We start from the raw sequence: 19,665 nt of genomic DNA, 5'->3' as shown, positions 1-19,665 counted from the left end.
CAGAACTTACTCTATTGGGAAACTGGTTTACCATTGGTGTGTAGTAAAGACGAGAGCTTTCGGTCAATATAAATGGCGAGAAACATCGCAACGTGTCCATGGAGTTGTCTTCACTTTTCAGAACCCAAAGAAATAAAGGAAGAAAGCAGACAAATTCTCAGCTCAGAGACGATTTAGACCTCAAGAAGAAAGTGGAAGAAAAATGGCTTTGATGATGCGAGTACCTTGGCGACAATTCAAAACTGTAAGTTTGAAAATCTCTCTCTCTCTCTCTCTCTCTCAATCTGTCTCGTAGATGAACATAAAGAATTAACACAAAATTGACTTAAAAGCATTCTAGGAATAGTGCTACTAAAGATTCTCACAGTGTAATTAGATGCTGCTGTATTGTTTTTCTTCTGGAATTGGAAATCCCAGCAAAAATATAAAGTTGGGTATGTACATATTATCAGTAGTGGACTGCAAGGAACTGCATAGACTTGGTGGAAATCGGAGTTTTCGTTTTTTTAAATGTGCAATGGAAGACCATTATGAATATTAGAATCTACAGAAGGAGTGATGCAATTCTTCTAGACAGTCGAGCTGTGCTTGGCGGAGGAAGAGTTCCCTCAGATTAGAATAATTTCCTGCAAATAGAAAGTTGAATCCAATTAAACAAAACAAAAATTATTCGTATATGCAGAATCATGTATATGTGCTGTGCATCTATCTATTGGATGGTAGAATTATTGGCAAGATTGATGGTGATCCAATGTCGTTATTTCTGGTTCCCCAATCTTAAGAAATCTGTACAGAAAATAACTTGAAATGTTGGAAATGGGGAACTTCCATTGCGCACGAAGTGCCTTTTTGTTATTTGTGTGAGTCTTGCCAGTGCACCAGGTTATCATTGTGAAAATGTTAAGTGTCACTAATTCAAGAAGTCCACACCACTGGTTAAACTTTTATTTTTTGTTGGGCATGGGAGAAAGTACCAACAACCTTTCAAATGAACAAGCATCTAAAGTTACACAAGCATTCTCTCCATCTCTAGTGAACTGTCAAAAGCAGGATATACTCAAGGATTTTGAGCTCTTTCAATAAGCCTGATGCTTCTAATTATATTCTTTCCCCCGTTGAATCACATATTGACCAGAAAAAGAAAAAAAAAAACAAATAAGTCGTACTTGTATTTTATTTCAAGAGCAAGAGGATATTCTAGCACAGCGAATTTTATTTGGAAGAAATTGTTGATGATAATTATATACTAATATCACATTTGCAAGTAGCGTAATTGCTAACAAGTAGTTGCAGCAAGATGTAATCGGACTATTGGCAAAATGAAATGTCAAAGGTACTACTAAATATGTCTGTTCTACATTGCTATACTTGAAAATTAATGGAAGTGTTCATAGCTTGTGCTTTAAGCATTTGGAGTTTAGCTAAAACAAGTCTAGCCTTTTTGAAGTGACCCTTGATATTAAAATAGTTATTGTTTCTAAGCAGCAACAATGTAACAGAAATTTCTGCAATCTTAAGCGCTAGGTGAACACTTCCGTTATATTTAATGTGATGTTCATTTTTAAATTACAAATGCTCAAAGAAAAAGGCAGTATTGGTTTTGTTTTCTCATTTTTTCTCATTTTAATTTATTCCCATTTCATATGAATTTAGAAAATTTGGCACTGTACAGTTGTAGCTGTTTTCGCTTGTTTATAATTATAGTAAAAGCCTTTACTATGTTTAACGTGCAGTTAAGAAGTGCCAGGGAAGTTCTGGGGGCAGTGAACACAGGCAAGTCTTTTCATATTGTGATGGGGTTTTCCAGCATTTTGCAATATTTGCATGCATTTTTCTCATAGTATAACAAAATTTAGAATGATGGAAGGAAATGCTTGCATGCATTGTCAATTTACAATCCACTTCACAATTATGACATTTTAAAAATATCAGGGCCATCAAGCTCATTTAATTTCTCAGATACAGTTCAGTCAAGTAGTAAATTAGGACTACCAATCAAGTCAAGAAGTGGCCGATCTTTTCAGGGCTTTGTGAATCTTATCCACACATCATGCCAGCTCTCAGTTCCTGGGATAACATCAAGAAGTAAAGATAACACTTCTACTGATTTTTTGAGGGACAAGAAGGTGGTTCCAGAGGCTGATCCTCCAAGTATCAAAGATATCAACCTTTTGTATCAGTTCATTGATCAAAGGTTAATTTTCATATATTTCTTATAATCCTTTAATTTCTATGATCAAGTGGCATGGAATGTTTTATGGTTTATCATGCTCTTAAGAATTTGGTTGTGCACTAAATAAGTTCCTGCATATTGGCTATGGTGCAGTAGCAATCTCATGGTTCTGACTGGAGCAGGAATAAGCACAGAGTGTGGAATTCCTGATTATAGAAGGTTTGCTATTTCCACTTTATACCAATCCATGTTGTTTCTCTAGTTTTTTATTACCCTTGTATTGAAGTGATTGCTTTTTGAGTTGAATATGCAACATATGTCTCTGAGTCTACAAGTATGGAAATTAATGCAAATTAGCTTCAATTTGAATCTTTATTGTTAGTGTGTTGACAGACAATGATAGTTCTTGGCAAGAAATTTCTATTCTCTACATACTGATCTCTTCTATGAACTTTGTTCAGCTCTTAAGCTAATTTCATCCAGTTAAAATTTAGCATATTTTTTATGAGTATTAATAGAAAAAGGATTGATGTTTTGGTTGAGTCATTGCCTGATGCAATAGTAAAACCTTGACAAGTGTTATTTTGGTTGAGTCTGAGAGGAACTGCCTATGCAAAATAAGGCAGAGATTAGGTACATGTCCAGTTCACCCTTCTCAAGACCCTGGATAGCCCGGACTAGTATTGGGTAATGGCCTTTATGGCCTAGTATTTTTGTTTTGGTTGAGTTTAATCATGATTAAAAGAAAATAATATTCAGTAAAAAAGACTAAGACAATCAACCTCAATAAGAACCTGAGAATATTAATTTTAAGAGTTTGTGATCTAAACATCTTAACCGATCTTTTTAAACATCAAATGTGTTCCAGTTCTAAAATGCCTTTCTTTCCACACAGCAGTAACATAACTTTGTTTTATTGCAGTCCAAATGGAGCTTATAGTTCAGGTTTCAAACCAATTACACATCAGGTGATTTGAGGCCATGAGCTTAGAAACTGTTCCTCTTGCACTTTTTTGAAAATGAAATTTCAAATATTTTATATCATGAAAGATTTCTTGCAAGTACAACATCCAAGTAAGCAGCTTCAGAATTACTCATGTTTGAGAGTTGGTTTCTATGGCATATTCTAGTTCTTCTCTTAGTTCATTATCATTATCAAGGTTTTTAAGAACTGAAATTTTGGTTATTTCAATCGTTCAGATTGAACAAAATAAAATGAGGTTTCATTATTTTGACTATCAAAAACACCATTAAAATGTTTCAGCATACTGGGAAAATACAACTAAAAATGTTTAGGCGAAATCTAGTAAACAACAACATTATGTAACTCTTGGATACCTTGCTCTACAGACATGGTGGGACCCATGAAAAGACATTCTAAAAGGAATTGGCATTGGTCCCCTTTGTCTGTACTCTGTAGGGAAAGGTATCCATGAGTTGCATAAACTTGTTTACTAGGTCAACTGAAATTTATGTTATTTATAATACAAAATTTTTAAATATTCAGAAATTTATTAAAAAGATTCCAAATTTTCTGACATCTGGCTGAAATAAATTTACTAAATATTAAGTTTAACATTTTATTGTAGTTTACCAACACCAAAATGTTCCAAAATTTTCAATGTTACATAGAAATTTAAAACAATAATCAACAATTCAATTTTTGAATGGTTAACAAGGACAAATAAAGAAAGGGAGCTGGAAAGGTTAAAGTGTTTCCAACCTTATATGCTTTATCTGTAGTATATGATAATGATGCATAATGACCCTTACCTGGGATCCTGCTCTAGGGGTTTTATTGGAAAAAACTGGAAAGTGTCTCCTACTAAGGAGTAATAATGGAAAGAATTGAGAAATGAAAAACTACCATATTCCAATGCACCTACCTATCAAAAAAAAAGCACCTAATTACATAAAAAGAGAAAGAAATATAAGTTAACATTTACAATGATCATTAACCTTGTCAATGAATGCATTAAGCTAAGGGACTTAAGATCTTTAGAGTTATATGAGGGATCAATATGGAAAAGAATATAAGTTTTAGAAAGGATCAATTAACTTCATGCACATCAGCTGAATGTTACATCACTGGAAGCTTTTATAAAAGTTTAATCAGAAGTGAGAATTTTCCAGACCAACAGATAAATCGGTTATTGCAGATTTATGACCTTTCTATGATTAGCTTTCAATGATAGGAAATAAATGCATTCTTTCCAAGTTACACATTTCTCTTGATGCCACAGCCGCAGGACTTTGCAATTAATATACACCTTAATTGAAAAATCAAAGATAAACCAAAGATTTATGATCAAAACATTGATAGAATTCCTCTTTCCTGACTTGATTCATTGGAATTTAGACCAATTGGTTTCTGAGAAGGGCTAGGTGAAAATAAAAAGGACATGGGCTGAAGTAGTAAGAAATGATTTAAGCGCTAATAATTTAACAATGGATACGGCACTAAACAGAGCTGAATGGTGAAACAGGAACCTTGTAACCGACCCCATATAGTTGGGATAAGGCTTAGATGATGATGTTTTCTGAGAAACTATCTCAATAACAAGACTAGAGAAAGAAATTAGCTGTATAAAGATGATCACTGCCTTCAAAAATTTGGTCTCTTCCAAGATGGCTTCTGGCAATTTATTTTGGTAGTAATTTTCTAAATTTTGTCTGCATTGAGCAAATTGTTTTGGCAATACATTTTCATAATTGTTCTGGTTTTTCTTTCTTCAGATTTTTATTTCTAAACTTCTATTCCCATGAGAGTGCTTCCTAACAGGAATTCATCCGGTCAATCCGAACTCGTAGGCGGTATTGGGCCAGAAGCTATGCAGGATGGAAAAGGTTCAATGCTGCACAGCCAGGTGCAGCTCATATGGCATTAGCATCTCTAGAAAAAGTTGGTCGAGTAAATTTTATGATTACACAGAATGTTGACAGGTAAGGTTTATAACATAAAGCCTTTACTTGAGGACAGAAAATCTGTATAGAATCTAATAGGAGTAATTATTTGACGTCTTTGTAAGGCTGCATCATCGTGCTGGTAGCAACCCACTTGAATTACATGGCACTGTTTATTCTGTAGTTTGTTTGGAATGTGGGTTCTCCTTGTGCCGCCACTTATTTCAGGACCAATTGAAGGCCCTTAATCCAAAGGTATTTTCTGTTTCATGTTAAGTATCTATATTATTACCTACACTTGCAGGACAAGGAAGTTTTAAAATTTTGGTGGATTTATTCCTGTTAATTGTGGCAATTTTACAAATGCTTAAGGAATGTATATATGAATGCCATCTTAAAATAGTGCACAAGATCAAACCCATGCACCACAAGAAAGGATAGGCTTTATTTTCTTGTATTCATTTAGAAACAGAAAAGGGTGTGCCACTGAAATTATTTAGACCTATTCATTAGGTACTAGTATCACATATTAGTTCTTGGACTAATTTGCATGGGCGATTTGAGTTCTTACAGAAAGAAATGCATTGCAATTTCTTTTCAAGTTTGCTACTAACTCAAAATGGCAAGTAGGCATATGATCCATTAGGAAGGAGCTAATAGACATATATGTAATCTTTTTTCTTGGAAAGACATGTAATTTCTCATATCTGCGTTTCTTATCAACTTTTCATTATCATTTGCATGTCAAACTTGATTTATCCAATTGCCAGTAGATTTTGATTGATTGGATGTTATGTGTTTACAGAGAGCAATCTGTAAACTAAATAAGTGTTAGTGAAAAATGTATAGTATAATTTCTCACATAACATAATTCACCTAATTAAACTAATAACTGGGTTTTTTGATGTTTGGATAAGTCCCATTCAGGAAATCATGTAGATATTCCCTTAATTATATCTCTGCTAGGGGTAGAGAAAACATTTTGGTTTTGATTCAGAAGTACAAATGAATAGACTAAACTAAGTAGCATTTTTCTACAGAATTTTCATTTGAAAATTTTGGTATATATTCCCTCTTTGTTTGAGAGAAAACCAGTGAATATAAATAAACAAACTTTTTATACATAACAAGTAAATAGGTATCATAAATAGTCATATTTCATCAATAAGGCTGCAAATTCCCTTTAAATTGTGGTTATGTGCATTATCATGCTATGAGGAACCATAATCAGCGTAGTTTCATGAACAAGGCTGTAGATAGTTGTTTCCCTTACATAAAGTAATGATTTTCAAGGTCAGAATGAAGTAAGGAACCATAATTAACCAAGTTTCATAGACAAGGCTATAGATGATTATCTCCTTGCATGTATTTCAATATGAACAAGGAAGAAAAGAAAAAAAAAAGGGAAGAAAGAAAGGAGTGAGAGGAATAGAAAGAATATAGTCTTCAATCTCTTGTGGGAGGCACAAGGAGTATCATATTGAAGGGGTGTAAGAAGAAAACAAGATTCCCTACCTTCCTCTTCCTTTTTTTATGCTCTCGACACCAATCTTCTTCTCTTTTCTCTTCCCACTTGTTTCTTAGTGCTAGAAATCCTATAGATAAATTAGTATTAGCCAACAAAATGGCATTAGCCCCTTCTCCTATATAGAGGAGGGAGGTGGTTAAGTAACCCCCCACTCCTCTCTTCTTAGGGTGCCAAGTGTCACCCCACTTAAAATGGGTTAAGGAGGGAAAATAAAACTCTTCCTTCCTAAGGTGACAAGTGTCCTCCCACTTAAAGTGGCTAGTGTGGAGACTATGTAACTTGATGTATCTTATTAGTATAGTCCCTGTTGTATATTACCTATACATCTTATTCTTCTTTTCTCTTTCAGCCCTATATGGGCATTCTTGTAATTGTATATATCTTTTAATATATACTCTTTGAGGTGGGGGTCAATTCATTCTTGACACCTCTAAGATTATTCTTGTTCTTTTCTCTATTCGACCAAGAGTGTTGTGTGTTGACATGGTATCAGAGCAGGTTGCTCTCTAATCTATTTTCCCTCTTTCTTGAACCTCACTAGAAGTAGTAATCCTCTCGTATTAGGGCTGTTTTGTTCAACCCTTTTCTGTTCAGTCTTCTTTGCGCAACCAGCAGGAGAGATTTCATTAGATCTCTCTTGGGAGACATTGGTTCGAGGCCAAACTTCAGATCTGATGTCGCCTAGGCCTGATCTATTCTCCCTACAAACAGTATCTGATTTGGTGAAGTTTTCGAAGGAGTTCTGATCTTCTTCTTGGGGCAGCAACACTGTACAGTTTCCTTTTTTGGACTGCAATAGCTTTGGATTTCAGATCTGGTGTCGCCTAGACCTGATCTATTCTACCTACAAATAACATCTGGTTTGGTGAAGTTTTCGAAGGAGTTCTGATCTTCTTCTTGGGGCGGCAACACTATATAGTTTCCTTTTATGGATTGCAGCATTTTTTGGACTTCAGGCCTTCTACATCAGCCTGCAATATGAGTTTTTCTTTCCAGATTGAAGGGTTTTCTCAAGTTCTTCTTAACCCTACACTCAGGTTCTGGTTTGGAGATTTTTATGGATTGTTTCGATCAACACAAGATACCTCCTTGTTCTTGAAGAAGACGCCTGATGTTTGGTAAATCACTGTTTTCTCTCAAGCAGCCGACTCGATCAACCTATAACCCTAGATCTGGTGTCATCCTAGGGTTTTCTTGCTTCCCATTTATTTGATTCAGATTTCAGATTCATATTTGAAAGGTTTTAGACTCAACAGTCTTAAAAACTTGCCTTCTTTGGACTATTTTCTTGAGTTCTTGATTGCTGAATTTGGTTGTCTCTGATATCCTTGTGCCTGGACTGCTGTTTTCTTGTTGAAATGGCCTTCAATAGAGACGATATTATTCCTATAAAACTAGAAGGATCTACCTATGGAATTGACATTGCTATTGTAGCACATGGGAGTAAGAAATCTACTACTAGTGGTGATTCTCTGGCATCTATGGTTGAGGAAAACATTTGATAACTGGTAACATCTGCTACTTTTGCTCTTTCTGCTATCGGCTTACCTGGTGAGTCGGTTATTGTGCTTCTCTTTCTCATATTTGGATCATTGACTTTGGAGCTACCAACCACATGACAGGAGCCTACCCTAACCAAGTAACCTTACTGAAACCCATCACAAACATTTGTTACTGCCAATGGTGAAAAGTTAAACATTATTGGTAGTAGTGATCTGTCTCTTAAGCTTTCACCCACTACTTCTTTCCCTCTTACCAAGACCCTTCTTGTTCCTAATCTCACTACAAATTTGATTTCTATTGGCCAATTAGTTGATGAAGGTAACATTCTCATCTTCTCTCATAATGGATGTTTGATTCAGGACTGAAACATTGGGAAGGTGAAAGGGAAGAGGTGCAGGTTGGGCGTCTGTTTGCATTGGAGTTCGAGAAGTCTCAAACAACAACATCATTAGCTTATTTCAGTTCCTCCACTTCTAGTTCCTTTCTGAGTCATAGAAATAATGTTTGGGACTTATGGCATAAACGTTTGGGTCATTTACATGTTGAAAAATTAAAATTTTTGTTTGATTAAGGTCTTATTAAGAATAGAGTTCCTTCCTTGCACACATATGATACATCTTATGTTTCTTGTTGCTTAAGTAAGAGTTGTACCTTACCATTTCCTCACATATTTGAGCATGCTACCTCTCCCTTCAAGCTTATACATAGTGATGTTTGGACTACATCTGTCACTTTTCGGATTGGATACAAATATTTTGTGTTGTCCATTGATGATTGTACCAGGTACACATGGATACACTTTCTTCGCCACAAGTCTGAAGTGTTCCCAACATTTAAACTATTTCATGCTATGGTATGGGTTTGGTTTCAATTACAAGTGTGTATTCTCTGTTCGGATTTAGGGGGGGAATACACTGATGGAGATTTTTTGTCTTATTTGAGGAATCATGGAATACAAGTGCAATGAAGTTGTCCAGATACCCTCAGCAGAATGGTGTGGCTGAGCGCAAGAATGGACATATCCTTAGTGTTGTGAGGACATTATTGCAGGAGTCCCATACTCCACCTTCTTTTTGGGTAGAGGCAGCCAGTACAACTATGTTTTTGATCAACTATATTCCTTCCTCTGTTCTTGGTAATATGCCTACCTTTCAGAAGTTGTTTGGTCGTTTTCCAGATTTATCTATGCTTCATGTTTTTGGATGTGTGTGCTTTGTTCATCTTCCCTCTCGTGAACGCTCTAAATTGTCTGCACAGTTTGTCATGTGTGCCTTTGTGGTTATAGTCCTGACCACAAAGGATTTCTTTGTTACGATCCCTCTATTTATCGCATTCGTATATCATGTAATGTTCTTTTCCTTGAGCACATTTCTTTTTTTGCTAAAATTGCTAGACTGTCTGCACCATCTATTTCTATTTTTCCAAACTTTGATTCATAGGATGCTCCACCTCCTTCTATTAAGAAGGACCTTCTCATTTTCTCTCGCAAGCGGTTACGTGATCCAGCCCCTGTGCCTGCGACTCTCCTTCCTCTCGGTTCAGATTATCATCTTACCACTGCTCCTATAAGTGATACCTCTACAGATGTTCCTCGCTCCTACTAGGAAGCTAATAGTAGCCCTCATTGGAAATAAGCCATGGACGCAAAGATTCATGCTTTACATGAGAATGACACTTGGGACCTTATGCCTTCTTCAGATGCCTTCAAACAAGGCATGTTTGAAGAGAATAAGACTGCACCTGCTAATACTTCGTGTTTGCTTTCTACTGCTTCTGGCTTTGAATCTTTTAATTGTAAAAATGATTGGCATTTGTGGCATAAACGCCTCGGCCATCCATTTTCTAAGAAACTTGACCAGTTATTTTCTTCTGATAGTTTAGTTGTTCCTACTATTTCCTTTAAGAATGTGAATAAAGATTGCATTACTTGTGGTTTATGTAAGAGTCATATTTTACCTTTTCCTTCTCACTCTAAGCATGCTACAATTCTTTTTTATTTAATACATAGTGATGTCTGGTCATATCCAATTGTCTCACGGTTGGGATATAAGTACTTTGTAACCTTTATTGATGACTGCACCCATTTCACTTGGGTTTAATTTCTTCGAAAGAAATCTAAAGTGTACATTGTATTTAAACACTTTCATACCTATGTTACTACCCAATTTGATGCTCGGATATGTGTGCTACAATTGGATTTAGAGGGAGAGTATGCTGATGGGGACTTCCAAATTTATTTAAAACAACATGGAATTCAAACCCAAAAATCCTGTCCAAGCAATCCACAATAAAACGGGGTAGTAGAAAGGAAGAATGGGCATATCTTGAGTGTAGTCAGAACACTTTTACAAGATTCTCATGTACCCTCTTGGTTTTGGGTGGAAGCGACCAACATTGCTGTGTATCTCATAAATCTGTACCCTCAGGGTTTTTGGTTGTGCTTGTTTTATGAACCTTCCACCTCATGAACGCTCAAAGTTAACTACACAAGGAGCTTTGTGTGCCTTTATGGGGTATAACTCTGAACATAAAGGGTTCCTTTGCTATGATCCTTCGGTCCGTCGTATTAGAATCTACAGGTCCATCGTAGTGTAGTTTTTCTTGAGATTCTATCCTTTATTGAACATATTGTAAAATTCCCAGCTCCTTTCATTTCCTTGTTACACAGTTTTGAATCTACAGGTACCTCAGATATACCATTGCAACCTCCGCAACAACTTCAGACCTACTTCAGGAAGCAACAACCTTCTTCAGTCTCAATACCCCCCTGCTCCACCACCAGTTGTTGACCCAGTCACTCCAACTGCCTTAGTAAGTGTACCTGATCTTCCCCTTGAACCCACTGCACCCACTTTATGTCGTTCCTCTAGAATTTCTCGCCCACCTGACTGTTATGGTTTTTCACCAGACCATAGCTTCTTTTCTGTTGTTTTATCTACCACAAACATTCCCAGATCTTACCAGCAGGTTGTAGCAGAACCACACTGGAAAGATGCCATGGATTCTGAGATTCGAGCCCTTCTTGAGAATGACACCTGGGACTTGGTCAAAGCTTCACCTGAGACATCTCTCATAGGAAGTCAATGGGTCTACTTTGTGAAACAGAAATCTGATGGAAGCCTAGACAGATACAAGGCTAGGTTGGTTGCACAAGGCTATAAACAGGAATATGGGATAGACTATGAGGAGACCTTTGCTCTTGTAGCTAAAATAACCACTGTACGACTTTTGATGGTTGTATCTATAGCCAAACAGTGGACAATCCATCAGATGGACGTCAAGAATGCTTTTCTCCATGGGGAGTTGAAGGAAATAGTCTATATGAAGCCCCCTCCTGGATATTGTACAGACCTGCAACTTGTTTGTCGTCTGAAGAAGTCACTTTATGGCCTGAAGCAAGCTCCTAGAGCCTAGTTTGAGAAGTTCAGATTTGTCATCACTGACGCTGGCTTTATCTAGAGTTCTTCTGATTATTCTTTATTCACCTTAAGGCGGAAGCAGGGGGTAACGATATTACTTCTTTATGTCGATGATATACTCATTACAGGGGATGATACAAAAGGAATTGCTAAGCTACAATAGTTACTTAGTGAGCCCTTTAAGATGAAGTCCTTTATGTCGATGATATGCTCATATGGCTCCAGACTCTTCTACTTGAAATACTTGATGAACCATCAACGTCTATTCCTCTCTATGCAGACAATGTCAGTGCAATTAAAATTGCTTCCAACTCCATCTTCCATGAGCAAACCAAACACATAGAAGTTGATTGCCACTTCATCCGCGATTTCCTTCTTGAGGGTATTATATCTCTTCCTCATGTCTCTTCCAGGCTCCAACTATCAGACCTGTTGACTAAAGCAATGACTTGGGCTCGGCATCTATTTCTCATGGACAAATTGATGCTTATTCCTAGGCATCAGTTTGAGGGGGAGTGTGGAGATAGTGAGAAGATCTAGCCATAAGGCTACTTTTGTACTTTTACTCTTCATTGTTGTACATCTATTTTATGTACTCTCTTTCTTTTGTACACGAAGGGCAGATTTGTCCTTTTATTTTTTAATCTAAATATATCATTTATGGTGTCGACTGACACAAGGTGTCACACCCACCATTCTTTTGTTTCTCTCTTCCTCTTTCTCTGAACTTTCGACTTGACACTGACATTATATAAATTTCTTATAACTGAAATCAAATTACAAAAATATCCCTGTTTATGAAATTATTGTTGGCTAAACTATCCCATTTAAGTAATAAAGAAAAGACACATGCATGTGAGTACCCAGATCTAAATAGGAATAATTAGCATAAAATCAACACAAATACTAATAACCAACCTCTCAATAAATAGCAAGTTTTCAATAATTCTATCACAAATAATTGTTGTCCTGCATAGACTAAAAAATATTCAAATATCATAACATCTAAATCTTTACCATGGAAATTCAACCATATCCTTAAGATTTTCATGACTGTCATTAACGTTCTAGACATTTGATCATTGGGTCATTGTGTAAATATTAATCAAGTTTTGAAATCATACTAAAATCAAGGTATTTGGAGATGTATGGTGATGAAAAGTCGTTATCCCATTTAAAGCTTTTATCTCCCCATTTTTGTCTTCATGTATCTAACATACCATCTTATTTTTGCTCCTGCATTAGAATCTCTTGATGAATAAACTTTAGACAAGGGTAGTAGAGAATAGATCATTAATGAGATGGTGTGAAATCATATTTGTTGGTTCGGCTGTTTTTAGTGTTTATGTTAGTCATATTTGTGTCTTAAGTTCTTAGTTATTGGGCCTAAACTTGTTTAATGTTTTATTTGTTTTATTTGTCTAGGTGTCCCATCACTAATCAGGGGCATTCTAGTCCATTCATGTAATATTATTTTATAATCATCTATATGTAGGGCCGGATGAAGAGAGTATGCCGCCTTTCTCAAAACTTCTTCGGCTGCTGTATTCCAGCAAACAATACTAGCCTCACCTCGTGGTAGCAACATTGCATATCTCCTATCCAGTGTTGTCAGACTTGGACTTGGATTGGATGGTTGAACTGGTGACCTGGTGACCTTTCCGGGTCTTAGTTAAATGATGGTGATCACAGCTTGAATGGGCTAAATGATGGTGATCACAACTTAGACCTGTTCATGGGTTGGGTAGCCCGACGGGCTGGCCTGGCCCGGCCCGTTATTAAGTCGGGCTTGGTTATAATTTTAGGCCCGTGGGCTCGGGCTCAGGCTCGGGCCTAAAGTGCCGGGCTCGACTTTTTTTTGGGCCGGGCTCGGGCTTTCTCAAAAAAACTCGGCCCGAGCCCGAGGCCGACTTGATACTATATATTAAATAATAAAATATATTATTTTATTTAATAAAAATAATATATATAATATTTTTTCTTTGTTCTTCTTCTCTTTTTTTCCAAGTAATAGTGAGATGTTTATTATTTTTGAGTTTTGAAGGTTTTTAATATAAATAAAACACTTTTTATTGAATAGAAAAAGAAAAGGTTTTCTGTTTTCAAATTTCTGGTTGGGCTCGGGCTCGGGCCTGGGCTTCGGGCTTCATATGAGGGCCAGGCTCGGGCTCAAGGCTTAGGCGGTGGGCCGGGCTCGGGCTCGAGCCTGAGTGTATTCTGTTGATACATATACAAAGCCTGGCCTGAACCCGACCCATGAACAGGTCTACAAGTGACCATTCCATTTTCTTGTCTGCTGCAAGTCTGACAGCATTGGTGCTGTGCTAAAGTATTTCATTGAACTCTTGCAATGACAACCTTGCTGCATATGGAAACTTTGATTCTATTCATCTCATCATGCATGTGTATGTGTTAGCATTTGGAGAACTGTCAAAATGCAGTTTTGCATGCTCTTGTTACCTTTTATTGTTAGATAATCTTCAATGTTTTTCATGTTTTTTTTGACCCTTGAACAATGAAAATGAAACCAGTAAGGTAAACAACCTCATAAACTTCCTAAAGAAATGAGTATTTGGGATTCATTATGGTACATGAGAGGATTATGTGACTTGTTCCAGTGGGCTTTGGCAATTGAAAGTTTGGACTGTGGGAACCCAGGATCAGACCAGAGCTTTGGCATGAAGCAAAGGCCAGATGGTGATATTGAGATTGATGAGAAATTTTGGGAGGAGGATTTTTGTATTCCCACCTGCCAAAAATGCAATGGAGTACTGAAACCTGATGTAAGTTTTTCTCCTTCCTTTGTGATAATGCTTGCAGTTGGTGGTAATGTTAAATTGTTGATCTTTATACTTCCCGTAAGGTGTTTCCTTTTATACTGACAAGATTGATATATGTTGGATATTGACATTTATTATCGGTTCTTAATTTATCATTATATCTCAGTAAACTCTAACCAGGTTAGGTTGTCGATGAAGTTAGAACTTCATATTGGGAGGTTATACTGTTACATGGAAATTCAATAGTGGGATTGATGGCATGTAAATATAGAAAAGATAAAGAAAGAATAATTACATAAAAACAAGCACCATTAAGACAAAGAAGTTGGCTTCTGCTTTGATATGCAACGGATTTCTTATATGATATGCATAATTACTTCTGTATTGGCAGTGTTCGTTTTTGACATGGTCTTCAATTTATCTTCTTAAAATATTATCCGATATATTGTGTGTAGCAACAAGAAGCAGATGGACATCTTTTCATGTGTTCCATAAAAGGTCGAAAAATATGCCTAGATTAAACTGAATAGTTGTCAATCTTTTTCTGATTTGAAATAGATGTCAGATCCCAAAGACATCTAACCCAAGTGGCAAAGCTCTTCCATTACAATTATGGGTATGTCATGTTTAATTAAATCTGGTATTCATGATATGATAATTTCAATTTCAGAAGCCTCTGAAGGGCAAGTCTTCCCAACTGATAAATGTTCAGTCATGTGGCATACCAGGCAATGCAACAAACCTGCCTTTGAGCTTGACATGAGTACAATAAAGAAGCAATCTACACGTGTTGTTGTCTTCTTTTATTTATGCATTTTCTGTATGAGACATAGCATTTAGTAATTACATTACAAGAGGTGAACACCCTTTGTAATTGATCTGCATGGTGTTTGTATATTATGGGCATTATAACATGTGTACCATCTCACTGTTCCTTCCTTTCAAGCTCAGGGAATTCACGAGTGTACTGATAATGCTTAAATAAATTACATATAAAGAAAAAATGTTAAGATGATTTTATCTTATTATCTAACTGAATCTTGAAGGTGGTATTTTTTGGGGATAATGTCCCCAAGGATAGAGCTGATAATGCAATGGAAGCTGCAAAAGAATGTGATGCTCTACTCGTGTTAGGATCATCATTGATGACCATGTCTGCTTTTCGACTTGTAAGGTATGAATATGCTGAACATTTTGTCCTTTCGTATTAACAGAAAAATAATAAGATCTGTAAATGTCCCATGCTACTAAGAAAACAGAATTGAAAAAATAAGTGAATATAATTCTAAATTGTTTGTCTTTTTCCAAGACACCTCTTGAATATGAATAATATTTCTGTGTACCTACGGTTTCCTTCTTGGTATTGTCAACTAGAAGATTTTGGACACAGTATGATCTCATAGAAATTCTTCATATTGATGTGAAGGAGTCAGTGTTATCAATGTGGTGAAGCAATTACTAGTCATTTAGGCCATTCTAGTCAATGCTATGACTAGTCAGTGCCTAGGTGCTAACTAGTCAATAAGAAAAAGAAATATTCTTTACTTTAAGATATTTTTTTGATCAATTTCTAAATTTAAAATATTGATGCGATCTCATAAATAAGTTAAAACATAAATTACAATTATGCAAGAAAAGAATGATATCAAATATTTAGTTTAGTTTTCTTTTGCAAACAAAGAAAAAGTTTCCTAAGAGTGATGCATCTTTGATTATTCAGTGTTCCCTTTGTGGCAACTCCTAACCAACACACTACGCTATTTTTTTATTGGAATTGATCAAAAGTTTTTAGCAATGTTTTAAAACATGGAGGCGTGACGCAAGGCGTCCCACTACCTAGAGGTGTGAGGCATAGTTCAGAGCGTGAGAGGCGTAAGCCTCCCGAACACAAGGAGCAAGCCTCCTTAAGAGGGGGGGGGGGGGGGGGGGGGGCGAGGAGGAAGAAGAGGCAGAAGAATCTCATTTTTCTTTCCCCTTATCTTTTCTTTGCTTCCCATTCCTTTTCTTTTCTCTTTTTCTCTTTCTTGTTCTCTTTCTTTCTTTTTCTTTCCCTTCCCTTCCCTCTCTTTTCCTTTCCTTTCCTTTCCTTTTTTCCTTTCTTTTTTCTTTTTTTCTGCCCTTTTACATGAGGTGTGCATGAGGCGCATGAGGCATACGCCTTTAGCACACCTCATGAAAAAAGTGTATGAGGTGTACACCTCAGGAGTGCCAGCACCTTTGGCATACGCCTCAGGGCATTTTGGGGGCACCTCGCCTGGAGGCATATGCCTCCCATGCCTTTTAAAACACTGGTTTTTAGCTATCTTGGAAATAGGCAAGAAGTGCAATATTGAGATATTTATGTCAATAAATTATATATTTGGACTTGTGTATATTGGGCTTATTTAATCCAACATATAGGATGTTTGGGTTTGAGAGAATGTAAGATAGGTTGGTGGGTTTCATGTTTGTATCATATTCTGGTTTCTTTGAAGTGGATTAATCTCCTCTGCTGTGGATGTATGCCATCAGACTAAACCACATAAATCAAGTACATGTTCATACAACAACTACTTCCTTCTTTCTTTCCTTCATTTTTTATGGTTTAGTTTCTTCTTTGCTATAAATTATCAAGTACGTGTTCATACAACAACTACTTGGGGTTGTGGCCCCCAAAATACATTTCAGATCTGCTCACTCCACTTTTTGCCATACTATGAGCCCAAGAGTTGGCGGGTCTCTGGATTCTGGACTCTGATTCCATCTGAAGGAGATGTTCACTTTGGATGCAAGGGCTCAAGTTTCAATAACAAGTTGACAGAAGCTCCATGAATCCTCTATTACCATCTCCAAACCATCCTACACAATCTAAGAGTCCACCTCTCATCATGCTGAACCAATCATGTTCAGTAGGGGAAGCCTTGAAAGAGACCCTTATTTCTTCTCTGATCCCCTAAGCCAATTGATCCTGAATATGCTAGTTATGTCTTCTAAGTTTCATTTGCAGTTAAATATTATAGAAAGAGTGAAGGTGTAATTGACACTGCACAAATCACTTGCCTATCTGGATGTAACCCAAGGATTAAAGTTCTGCAAGGTATTGGGGCATATCAGCCAATACATAGCGTATTGGTGATCCCCTGATACACCCTTACAGTAGGTGTTTCAGGGTATGGCCTGGTTCATGGGTAGATGGGCCTTAAACTGACCCCCCTAAACCGGTTTGAAAAAAAAAAACTAAAAAAACATAAAAGCACCCAATGATACAGGCCGATACATCCTGTGTTGATATTTAGAACCTTGATGTTACCACTCCATGTGTCCAAGCAATATGAGTTTGAGATTGTCCTTAGTTCAGTACAAGATTTGTTCTATGAAATTTCATTAGATTGAGGGCTTTCAACAAATAGGTTTGCATGATTTCTTGTTAAACTTTAAATCATAAGGTTGTATCAATATCTAGTCTTCCATTTCTCGTCATCCTTGTATGAAAAACTTTTTCAATCTGATTCATTCTTCAAAATAAATTCTACAGAGCTGCTTATGAGGCAGGTGCCAACATTGCAATTGTAAATATAGGTGTAACAAGAGCTGATGGTTTTGTGCCTTTGAAAATAAATGCTCGGTGTGGAGAGGTATGGTCCTATAAATCCGATTTTAATATCCAATCCTGTGAATGATTGTGTATGCTTAAAGAATGATCATTATGTGCCTTTAATTGTTCTTCCAGATACTGCCGAGACTGCTTGATGTTGGATGCCTCTCTGTACCTACTCTTCAATGAAAGGCATTGTAAAGTACAATTAATGAAAGAATATTTTTCTCTTTAAAATTAGCTGTAGATTCTGGAGATTCATTGACCAACTGCTGTCCTGAAGGCATCACTTTGTAACAGTTGTATTCAGTACTGTGGAAACTCTTAATGTCTGAAAATTAGATGCTGCCGAGAAACCACAGCACTATGCAGCCAGATACCCAATACTTGTTCATGTGATTGTCAAATAGAGTTCTGGAGAAAAACTATAAATTAATTCAAACATGTAACAGAAATATTTACATGGATAATAATCAAGCAGACTCCTCAGTTCCTTGAAAGAAATGACTTCCTGTCAGGAAAGCAAGATTTTGTTGAGTTTCTAGGTCCTGTTAAAAAATTGTTGTCCCCAAACTCATGTTATACATTAATTGGTCTTTCCATGTTGTACTTAGGGGATTCATAAGTAGTTCATGTTTGGGGCTTTTGTATTTGAATGCATACCTAATTTATTGTACAATCAGTTCATCTATTAAATTGCCTTCCTTCTAGCATATACAGTTTCTGCCAATTCCAAGGAGGGAGCACTTAGAGATCAATGGGTGAGGAGAAATTATGGTTGAATGCTTGGTAAAGACGGTTTTGCATTTTCAGAAACCAGGGCAAACTCCATAGCATTATCTTATTATAATTCATTTCATAAAAGAAGAAAATATATTATATTACATTTCATTTATACAGTAGTTGTTAGACAGTTTATGTATGCCCTTAGCTTCAATCTGATTTGATGTACTTGTTATTTAGTGGAAATAAATAAAGTGCATGTTTTGATTCATGTTGTTTGGTTTAATTCTGTGTAAAACCTTAAAACTGGACATTTATAGAGATTCATGTTAGTTTTAAATGTTCACAGCCGTTGGATAAGTCTGGGGAGATTTATCCTGCCAAGGCTGATGCTTGTGTGCCACCAAGTGTTGGGATGGCCTGTCTCAGCCATCAGGGTAAGACCCGAGGCACATGCAGTATGGGATTACTTGAATCCTTGAACCGGACCAGATTTCCAGTCTTGCCCTGGACCTTGGAGATAGATGGGCAAAACTGGAAAGTTACACCTGACCCCTAGACTCGATTATGACACTTCACTAGGTGCTGGATCAGGCTGCCTTTGATATGCCAATCAGTGAGATCCTTAGTGGGGGTCAAAACCTGGGTATGTTGGGGCAGTTTGAGAATTCATCTGAGTGGGTGGTCATAGTGACAGAATCAGCCACTTTGTCGGACAAAGGGTAATGATCGGGAATGCACTCTCTCTGATGGAAACCAAACTGCCGGCAGTTGATTTCAATCGTTGGAATTTTGTTTTTGCAAAATTAATATATTTATATATATGTACGGTTTCAAAATGTTTGCAAATGGTTTTAATTCCCGGGATCCATGTGAGAAGGGAGTGCGGCACTGTTCCTTGCAGCCGAGGGAGAGGTCCTCTCTTGTCGGGCAGTGCTTGATCATTAAGGGCTGAGAGGTTAAGTGTAAGACCATTTAGGATAATACCTGATGGGCTAATCTTGCACCTGCCCACAGTCCCTGGGTTTTTATAAGATGGCTTGGCCCAGGGACCACTTAAT

The 19,665-nt window shown here is 36.8% G+C and overlaps 1 protein-coding gene across 2 annotated transcripts; it reads left to right on the top strand.

Moving 5' to 3' along the window:
• Positions 1-104: 104 nt before the first annotated feature.
• On the top strand, positions 105-18,577 carry SRT2 (sirtuin 2). Of its 2 annotated transcripts, XM_010270747.3 has the most exons (11): positions 105-244; positions 1,734-1,773; positions 1,933-2,194; positions 2,327-2,392; positions 3,096-3,141; positions 4,956-5,116; positions 5,203-5,332; positions 14,146-14,310; positions 15,354-15,481; positions 17,822-17,921; positions 18,017-18,577. In XM_010270747.3, exons 1-11 carry the CDS (start codon positions 203-205, stop codon positions 18,068-18,070), a joined length of 1,194 nt encoding a protein of 397 aa, XP_010269049.1. In that variant the 5' UTR covers positions 105-202; the 3' UTR covers positions 18,071-18,577. The 2 variants fall into 2 exon arrangements, with proteins under 2 accessions (XP_010269049.1, XP_010269050.1); XM_010270748.3 differs by lacking the exon at positions 3,096-3,141 and having other exon boundaries at positions 4,985-5,116.
• Positions 18,578-19,665: the final 1,088 nt, after the last annotated feature.

The sequence above is a fragment of the Nelumbo nucifera genome, chromosome 1, assembly GCF_055504915.1.
Source record: "Nelumbo nucifera cultivar China Antique chromosome 1, China Antique-T2T, whole genome shotgun sequence".
Classification (NCBI taxonomy): Eukaryota; Viridiplantae; Streptophyta; class Magnoliopsida; order Proteales; family Nelumbonaceae; genus Nelumbo; species Nelumbo nucifera.
This window is presented reverse-complemented; position numbering and strand designations above follow the sequence as displayed.